The sequence below is a fragment of the Camelina sativa genome, chromosome 9 (genome assembly GCF_030686135.1).
Source record: "Camelina sativa cultivar CO46 ecotype springtype chromosome 9, ASM3068613v1".
In the NCBI taxonomy this organism is placed as follows: domain Eukaryota; kingdom Viridiplantae; phylum Streptophyta; class Magnoliopsida; order Brassicales; family Brassicaceae; genus Camelina; species Camelina sativa.
The window spans coordinates 34595351-34606095 of NC_141888.1; the positions used below are offsets into that span (position 1 = coordinate 34595351).

A 10745-nucleotide genomic window follows, 5' to 3' on the forward strand; every position below is an offset into this window, starting at 1 on the left:
TACAATTAATTAAGCAAATGTATTCATTTATAATTAATTTTCACTCTATAAATCGTTAGCTTCCAAGAGTTGTAAAGGCAAATATGCTTTCGGACCCATGCATGGTTTTTGATGTTTTTTACGGTTATTCCATTACGGGTAGGGTTATGTGATAAACGATATGATTTCATAAAAAGAATAAATCAGCGGTCATTGTCTCCGCATGGTTCGGGGAAAAATACTCGTATAAATAAGCCTTTAAGATTTCGAATTTATAAAGCTTTGACGTCGGCTGATACATAGAAACAATAAAAAAAAAACAAACTTTGTCATCAAGCTCTCTCCCCCTCTCTCTCTGTCGATCAATAACGCATTACACACGCACCGTACCGTATAGAAGCAAAATATTATTTGAACACTTAAAAAAGTGATATACAACAGAATTATCATCATTCCAAACTTTGGGATTAAAAGGGGTAATGAAGAGCTTTCATTCTCTATTACATTGACTCACATGTGATCATATACGGCGAAAAAAACATTAAATACATGGCAACGTATAAAGTTGAGACTTAAACATGTTATAATTTTCTCTCTCATCGAATATGAGTGTAACAAGACGAACCCCAGAGCCTGCAAAAACACACAGAATCTTTTCTTTGGTTTTGTGGACCGGTCTACAATCTCACGTGCAAAACCAAATAATACACAACCTCTCTCTATATCTCTACTTTTTCTGAACTCAATTGTTTTTTCGATTTTCTTCAGAGCTTCTATTGTTAAAAAATATATCAGCTTTATAACCCTCACAAGCTTCTCGTCTCTTCCATAGATCAAAACCACACTTTTTGAGTTTTTTCTGTTTCCTTTCTTCTTCAATTTCTGAATTTCTTTTTTTATAAATAAAATCTTGTAGAGGGATAATAACAAGTTTGATTTCCCTAGTGTATCTTTACCTTTTGCCTTGTCTCCCTCTCGAGACAAAAAGAGAAAGACAAACACTTTCTGTCTTCTTTTTTTTTCCTCTCTTTCTCTCGCTCAGACCCTTTTCATATTCAAGTGTATATTTCAATAATTTTTTCTAGCTAACTATGGCCTTGGAGGCTGTTGTTTACCCGCAAGATCCATTCTCCTACATCTCTTGCAAAGATTTCCCGTTTTACGATTTGTACTTTCAAGAAGAAGAAGATCTAGATCCACAAGACACCAAGAACAACATTAAGCTAGGGCAAGGACAAGAACATGGGTTTGCAAGTAATAATTACAACGGTAAAAGCGGAGATAACAGTGATGATTATAACTTCAACGAAGAGGATCTTCAATGGCCACGAGACGACCTTCCTTATGGATCTGCCGTCGATACCAAGAACCAGCCTCCGCCGTTGGATGTGGCGGTAGGAGGGAGGAGGAAGAGGAGAAGGACGAGGTCTTGCAAGAACAAGGAAGAGATCGAGAACCAGAGGATGACTCACATCGCCGTTGAGAGAAATCGCCGGAAACAGATGAATGAGTACCTCGCCGTTCTCCGTTCTCTCATGCCACCTTCTTACGCTCAAAGGGTTAGTCTCTACATACAACATTTATATGTATATAAGTGTGTGAGCGCGTGATATCTTCAGTAGTGCTTTAGCTTTAGCTGTAATTTCTTGACGTGTCAAAGATTAAAAAAAAAAAAAAGGCAAAGCCTATGTTCTAGACTTCTAGCTAATTAGGACATACATAGGCAGATAGGCTATATGTTCATATATATAGCTATGCATGTATGCATGTTTATTTGCTTTAAACATAAATTTGAGAATGATGATGGATGAATGAAAGCCGTTATATATGATGACAAACAAAAAAAAAAATATATACAAAGTTAGTCGTTATTTCTTTTTTCATAATATTAGATCATGTAGTCTCTAAAATGAAAATTTAGTTAGTGGAATTGTGGGAGCATAAATAAAGTCTTGAACATCATTGCACCCAAAAAGGACTATACAGATTATAGATGTATGATGAAATGGTGACATAATATTTAAATATATAAAAAATAAGGTACGAAATATAGTAGAAATGTTTGATTGTTTTTGCAAAACCTTTAGCAATTTCTATGGGCTAAGCTAACCTATGGTTGGTGGTTAAAGGGAGATCAAGCGTCAATCGTAGGCGGAGCCATTAGCTACTTAAAGGAGCTTGAGCATCATTTACAATCAATTGAGCCTCCGGTGAAGACCGCCGCAGAAGACAACGAAACCGGCCGCGACCAGACCAACACAATCGTCGCTGCTAGCTCATCGGGACCATTTTCGGATTTCTTTGCATTTCCTCAGTACTCGAGCCAGCCTACGTCAGCGGCAGCGGCTGAAGGGATGGCGGAGATAGAGGTGACAATGGTGGAGAGCCATGCAAGTCTGAAGATACTTGCGAAGAAGCGACCGAAGCAGCTTCTTAAACTGGTCGCATCAATACAGAGCCTAAGGCTCACTCTTCTTCATCTCAACGTCACCACTCGAGATGACTCCGTCCTCTACTCCATCAGCGTCAAGGTACAATGTTTTTTTTTTCTCTCTCTTTTTCGTCATTTTTTTTACTAACTAACGAGATTAGAGTGATTATATAATACCGTTTTTTAGGGTTAGTGGGTTGATTTTGCATATCCGAATAAAAGTGGTATTAATGGGAGACTAATCATTATTGTCATTGTTAGTTTTGGGTCAATATATGATTCAATGATTCTTTTCCCAGTCACAAATGTTTTTGTTCATTTAATGTGTCTCTCATTAGTACATTTTGTGATTTATTTGTCTGGGCCAGAAAAGGTTTTCGAGGAACAATAATAAAAATTGTTCTGTTTTACTTGGTTAGGGCTGCCCTCAATTATTGGGGGGTCAAAATCATCGTTTCTTATTTATTAAAAAAAAAAAGAAAACAATGAGTACTATCATAACATTGATTCTTGTAAGAATCAGGGACCAAAAAGATGACATATGCCTACACATGTGTGAATGTATGTGTATATATATGTGTGTACTGTGGAAGTTTGGTGGTCACAGAACTGTGGATGCACTGTGCACGGCAGAACGAAATGACGCCACTTGTTTTAGGACACATTCATAAGCTTCTTCCTCGAAATATATAACATTTTCTTTTATTATAATTTTACTTTTTGAGTTACTATATCAACCTTTTTCGTGTAACTTAATAATCATTTTTTTCTAACTTAAAAAATAATGGGTTTATTCAGGTTGAAGAAGGTAGCCAATTGAATACAGTGGAAGATATTGCAGCAGCTGTGAATCAAATCCTAAGGAGGATCGAAGAAGAGTCATCCTCTAGCTAATATAGTTGAACTTTTAGTTATGACACATTTAGAGAAACTCTAATTTTTCATGTGTGATCTTTTTACTCTCTTTTTTCATATTAAACTAAATAAAAATAAAATAAAATTCTACTTTCTTTTTTGTTAATTAGCGTTGTAATGCAAAAAAATAACTAAAACATATAGAGGATTTGTGTGTGATGGCCTTAATTCAAACCTAATAACAAAAGAGGAAGTAGCTTATAAACCTTAATTAAGCAATTGATTAGTTGTGAGATATATAGCTGAAAACATTTCAACCAATTATCGTAAGGTATGAGTCATGTGAAGGAGGTCGTCGAACACCTAATTGGCTAATTCTAATTGGAGGGACTTTGTCTGACTGAATCCGCCACTAGTTTTTTGGTAAGCAAACATAGTACTAGTTTCAGCTATTTTTGTGCATTCATAAAAGAAGGAATCCATTTTCAAAGAAACTCATTGAAAAGTCTGTCTAGCTTATTCTTAATTAATACCAAACCTAGTTGCATTAATTATCACATCACATGAAAATTAAATTCTCAAATATTTTTTCTTTCTTACACCCAAACCAACAAAAACGCCCACTGAATATTTGTAACTTTTTTTTTCCTTAAATTTCTAAACTTATTCTATGTCCTTGCCACATACCAATTTCTTCTCTGATTAATAAATCCTCACGTGCTTAAGTATTCCATGTTCCAAGCTCTATTCCATCAGTCGAGATTTTGTTTCAACAACACTGTCTTCCTTTTTAATTTTAGTACTGCCACATGCCCACATCTAGCCTACTAATAGTATACTACATGCATATAAGACTGGTATTATCCGTTTCAGATAATAAGTACTTCGAAAACTACAGAATACTCCTATATATTAGAATTTGATGATGATGGAACCTACATTTACATTATCGGTAATTTTGTGGAAGAAAAAAATAAGCAACATTGGTAAGTCTTTACCCTGTAGTATAATAATATTGGTAAGGTAGGTTATTTAATGTTGTCCTCTTTAATTTCTTTAGTAAAATAATTTCCTTAAAACTAAAGCCAAATAAAAAATAAGTTTCATATAATTTAACAAAACATATTTGTTATTTTATGTCTCATGGAGAATGATGTCTTTGTAGGAAAATATAAATTCTGTAAAGAATAATGAAATATGATTTGCTTCGATGACTTCAAGCTTTCTCATGATTGTTTGTTTACTGAATTGAATGGTTTGCATTCACTTTAACGATAATTCTACTTTGGCATTTCCTGTCTCATCGATTATTATTCGAATATAAATATTACCAAAGCGAGTCAGATCCACATCATCGCGAGTACTTTGCTCGTATGAGCTAGTTTCATGCACTCATGCAGTCTCTTACCCGTTTTTCCTGTTTTGCATGCCAATCAGTTGAAATTTGGTTTTAGTAATTTTAATTTCACCGAGGAGGTTATTTTTATTATTGTTAAGGTAGATAGTAATTTATTTTGCACAAACTTCTACATTAAATATACCCTACAAACAAAGTGTTTAAATGTTAATTTTGGCAAAAGTTTCTTAGAATTAAAAAAATGGTTGTTGGTTTATTATTTCACCTTAATCCACCGTTTTAACATGATTAAAGTTTTGTCTGACTTATGATTTTCTTTTCTTAATTATATAGAGCCAAAAAAAATTAGTGAGCAATTGTTTTTCATATTATATCGTTATGCATCGACACATATAAAAACACCAGTCAGAGTCTAAATCACCATATTACCTATTGGATATACATAAGCCTTTACAAACAAATTAGGAGAGACAAGAAGTTAAGAAAATGATTGACTAAGAAAAGTAGAGAAACTTACGATCATGAATCATCATGATGATGATAATGATATTCGTGACCCTTGAAGGCTTGAATTATTCTTTAAAGTTTTTTTTGTATTTAAACTTGGAGGCACAGAATCAGCAGTACATGGGATTCATGCAAGAAGACGATGATGATTGTCGTATCATGAAGACATATCAAAGATCTTTCGAATCTCTGTTTTTTCACTTTTAGGGTAAAAAAGCAAAAGCCAGAAAAAGTAAAAAGTAAAGCCTATCGATGTGATTACACCAAAAAATCAAAATTTTATTCCCTCTATTTTTATCAATAAGAAAGGACCTCCTCCATTATACAGCTTGACTGTTAGATTTTTAGCATCTTTTTCATGATTGAGATTTAGAATCATCAACTTTTTCCTTAAGTAAATATTATTGGTTTTAGATGTGATTGAAGTCGATATCTTTCTGTACCGCTAAGTTTATATGGACCTAAAATGGAATAAAAATTAATGTGAAAAGCAAATTTGAACATCATATATAGCTTTTTCAATGTGTGAGCCACACACAAACGATTTTTTTTTTTTGTTTTTTCACTTTTCCATGTCCATATCAAACTGTATCACTCGCCCATTCCCTATAGCAGAATTTTAATTTTTAACCTCATACTACACAGGACGGCGTTTTAACATAACTGATTGGGTTAAAATGAGCGTTATGCCAATTATGGATTTGGGCTTTTATGTATTCAAAATTATGCTCATCTCCACCACTAATAGGTCGGTCGTGTTGGAAGAATTCGAATAGTTGATGCTAAATGTTAAATTCGGGTTTTATCGTGGGCTTCCAACTCAAAACCAATTGGCAATAAGTGGAGAGACCCTAACCTTTTATATATTATTTAAATCCCTTCACATTTTTTCAATGTGAGATATTTTACACTAACACTCCTCCTCACGCTCAGACATGACCATCTGAAGCGTGGGAATATGTGGGTCAGGCATTACCATCTGAAGCGTGGGAATATGTGTGAACAACATCCACGGGTGGTCCAAGAATCAACCTGCTCTGATACCATGTTAAATTCGGGTTTTACTGTGGGCTTCCAACTCAAAACCAATTGGCAATAAGTGGAGAGACCCTAACTGATGTGAGCACCGGATCGGACATCCGACCAGGAACACTCGCACAAGACCCGGACACCATTGGAACACTCGGATCACCCGCAGGACAACTCCGGACCAGCATGCCTAGGATAACTCCCGGTGCAACCACTCGCTCGAAGAGCTCGGCCAGAACATCCAAGCACAAGATTAATCACTTCGTCCAAGCTTTCGTCCAAGAAGACCAAGAGATCGACTCGGACAAGGCAACCATCGGCGAGACCGTCCGTACAACCTTCGTCTTTAACCAAGGATGAGGGCGCCAAGACGTCAGGATCATGACTCGTACTCTTTTCCCTTACTTCGGGTTTTTCCCATAAGGTTTACCGGAGAAGGTTTTAACGAGGCGACGAGTCCTGACGCACAACGCCGCGTTTTGAAGCCAGAGCCCAAGGTGTTCCCAACTGGTCGCCAAGCGCATCACCATCCAACCGGCCACAAGAGAAGTCCCAAACGGCCGTCGTCGACTCGTGATTCAAGTCAAGAGAAACCACCAAGGACAACCGACAAGATCCTCGCAAGACAACCAGCGACGCGCGCAGTCGGGACATCATCTGTTTCAAATGCCAAGGCCGAGGCCATTATGCCCGCGACTGTCCGAATGCCCGCACCATGATCATTACCGAGTCCGGAGAACTCGAGTCCGAAGGAGAAAGGTCCGAGGCAAATGACCAAGACGATGCGGACTTGGAGGAAGCCGTAGCTGAGCCCGAAGTTGGAGAGCTGTTGATGATCCGAAGAATCCTCAATGCCAGCCAAGAGCCGGACGACTCCAACCAACGAGACAACATCTTCCACACGCGATGCACGGTAAGCGGGAAGGTGTGTGGCTTGATCATTGATGGAGGCTCCTGCACGAATGTAGCGAGCTCCTACATGGTCAAGAAACTTTCCTTGCCCACCACATGCCATCCCAAGCCCTATAAGCTGAAGTGGTTAGACGATAAGACCGTGATACGCGTAAAGGACCAAGTCCTCGTCCCATTTAGTGTCGGACCGTACAAGGACCAAGTCCTATGTGATGTAGTACCGATGCAAGCTAGTCACCTCTTACTGGGGAGACCATGGCAGTTTGATAAGGGAACGTCACATTGCGGACGCACCAACCAGTATACGTTTGTACACGATAACAAACGTATCAGTTTAAAGCCTTTAACACCGACGCAAGTCCGCGAAATGCAATCCAAGCTGTCTAAGGATTCGGGCTCTAAAATGAACTTCCTGATCCAGTCAAGTGACGTTAGAAAGTCCCTTAAGGACTCCAACCAAGTGTTATTGATGGTTTTTAGAGATTTGTTGGTTGAAGGAACAGGAGACTTGGGGGATACACTCCCGGACGATATCAAGGACGTGCTTAAGCGATACTCGGACGTGTTCCCAGATGAATTGCCCGAAGGTCTACCACCTCTTCGAGGAATCGAGCATCAGATCGACTTGATTCCTGGAGCCCAGCTGCCAAACCGTCCCGCATACCGAGTAAACCCGGAGGAAGCTAAGGGACTGGAGCGGCAAGTATCCGAGCTCATGTCGCAAGGATATGTCCGAGAGAGTCTTAGCCCCTGCGCCGTCCCTGTCCTACTTGTTCCGAAGAAAGACGGATCTTGGCGCATGTGCGTCGATTGCCGGGCTGTAAACAACATCACGATCAAGTACCGGGATCCGATTCCGCGTCTTGACGACATGTTAGACAAGCTCAGCGGATCAACCATCTTCTCTAAGATCGACCTCAAAAGTGGATACCATCAAGTGAGGATGAAAGAAGGAGATGAATGGAAGACCGCGTTCAAAACCAAGCAAGGTTTGTACGAATGGTTGGTTATGCCATTCGGTCTATCTAATGCACCTTCGACTTTTATGCGTCTAATGAACCATGTGCTTAGAGCTTTTATCAACAAGTTCGTTGTGGTCTATTTCGATGATATCCTCGTTTATAGCTCTTGCCTATCTGACCATGTCGAGCATTTGGAACTTGTTTTAAACACTCTCCGCGAAGAGCAATTGTACGCTAACTTGAAAAAGTGCGTCTTTGCTGCTAATGAACTTGTCTTCTTAGGTTTTGTTGTCAGTGAACAGGGGCTTAAGGTGGACGGCGAGAAGGTCCGAGCCATAGAGGAATGGCCAACACCTACCAGCGTCTCCCAAGTCCGATCGTTCCACGGGCTAGCCAGTTTCTACCGACGGTTCGTGAGAGACTTTAGCACGGTCGCCGCACCCCTTACCGCGGTGATCAAGAAGAATCAGGAGTTCAAGTGGGGAGCCGAACAAGAACGATCCTTCCTGGAACTAAAGAAGCGTCTCACTCAAGCTCCTCTCCTTGTCTTGCCCGACTTCAACAAGACCTTCGAGGTGGAATGCGACGCATCCGGCGTCGGCATTGGAGCCGTTCTCACGCAAGGCGGCAAACCGGTGGCCTATTTCAGCGAGAAGCTCAGCGGGGCCACTCTTAATTATCCCACTTATGACAAAGAGCTGTACGCGTTGGTCCGAGCCATGGAGACTTGGCAGCACTACTTGTTAGCTCGGGAGTGCGTAATCCACACGGACCACGAGACTTTGAAGCATTTGCGCGGCCAAACGAATCTCAAGAAGAGGCATGCGAAATGGCTGGAGTTCATCGAATCCTTTCCATACGTTATCAAGTATAAGAAAGGAAAGGAGAACGTTGTCGCTGATGCCCTATCCCGAAGACACGCCTTAATCACCACCATGGACGCCAAAGTTTTGGGGTTCGAGAGCATCAAGGATGCGTACGCGAAAGACGCTGAGTTTGGGGAATGTTTCAAGAATTTCGGTAAAGGCAACTATGCGGAGTTCTATGTGTATGAGGGCTACTTATTCAGAGGTCGGCGCCTTTGCATCCCAGCCGGCTCTATCCGCGACCTATTAATCCGAGAAGCGCATAGTGGAGGTCTTACCAGACATTTTGGCGTGGCTAAAACTTTAACCATGCTTCAAGAACACTTCTTCTGGCCAAGGATGCGGAGCATGGTCGAGAAGCATTGCGGCCAGTGCGTGGTGTGTCGATCCTCAAAGTCAACCACTCATCCCCACGGACTCTACACACCGCTACCAGTCTCGACAGGTCCTTGGGTCGACTTGTCCATGGACTTTGTCCTCGGACTACCGCCTATACATCGGAATGATACTATTTTTGTGGTGGTCGATCGTTTTTCCAAGATGGCGCACTTCATCCCATGCCAGAAGAGCAACGACGCAGTGCGCTTAGCCAACCTATTCTTTAGCCATGTAGTCCGTCTTCATGGCCTTCCGCGGACGATCATCTCGGACCGGGAACCGAGATTCCTTGGTCACTTCTGGCGTACCTTGTGGAAAAAGCTGGGCACGAAGTTACTCTATTCCACTGCCGCGCATCCTCAGACCGACGGACAGACCGAAGTCGTCAACCGGACACTTGGCGCATTACTCCGAACGGCTATCGCAAGCAACAAAGGAACCTGGTTAGAATGCATTCCTCTCATCGAGTTTGCCTACAACCAAGCGGTTCACTCGGCCACCAAGAAGTCACCATTCGAAGTCGCCTACGGATTTAAACCTTTAACACCGATGGACTTGCTACCATTGCCACCGGACGAGACTGTTTGTCAAGATGGAGCCACTAAGGCCGAAATGGTTAAGCGTTTGCAGGAAGAGGTCCGAGCCAACATCGAGAGGAAAAACGAGCAATACGCACGCTTTGCCAACAAGGGCCGAAAGCCAATGCTCTTTCAACCTGGCGATTGGGTCTGGTTGCACCTACGGCCGGAGCGTTTCACGCAAAAACGGAAAGACAAACTAAGCCCCCGAGGCGACGGACCATTCCGGATCGTCGAGAAGATCAACGACAATGCCTACCGCCTCGAGCTGCCCGGTAAGTACAATACGTCCACATCATTTAACATTGCTGATCTTGTTCCGTTTGATGCAGGTGATGACGAAGATGTTTTGGGGACAAAATCTTCGCAAGGGGGAGGGAATGATGTGAGCACCGGATCGGACATCCGACCAGGAACACTCACACAAGACCCAGACACCATTGGAACACTCGGATCAGCCGCAGGACAACTCCGGACCAGCATGCCTAGGATAACTCCCGGTGCAACCACTCGCTCGAAGAGCTCGGCCAGAACATCCAAGCACAAGATTAACCACTTCGTCCAAGCTTTCGTCTAAGAAGACCAAGAGATCGACTCGGACAAGGCAACCATCGGCGAGACCGTCCGTACAGCCTTCGTCTTTAACCAAGGATGAGGGCGCCAAGACGTCAGGATCATGACTCGTACTCTTTTCCCTTACTTCGGGTTTTTCCCATGAGGTTTACCGGAGAAGGTTTTAACGAGGCGACGAGTCCTGACGCACAACGCCGCGTTTTGAAGCCAGTGACGCGGTTCCCGCGTTCAGCCTAAGGACGTGGCCTATTTTGTCTTTTTCTTTAAGCTTTGCGTTTTGAATCTTTTCTAGATCCTTCCCTTGTGAACGTTGGAATA

At 41.5% G+C, this 10745-nt stretch overlaps 1 protein-coding gene across 1 annotated transcript; it reads left to right on the forward strand.

The window, feature by feature from the left end:
• The first annotated feature begins 430 nt into the window (after positions 1-430).
• Positions 431-3431, forward strand: LOC104712814 (transcription factor bHLH96). Its single transcript, XM_087467700.1, has 3 exons — positions 431-1538; positions 2109-2510; positions 3209-3431. Exons 1-3 carry the CDS (start codon positions 1071-1073, stop codon positions 3302-3304), a joined length of 966 nt encoding a protein of 321 aa, XP_087323826.1. The 5' UTR covers positions 431-1070; the 3' UTR covers positions 3305-3431.
• The last annotated feature ends 7314 nt before the right edge of the window (positions 3432-10745 follow it).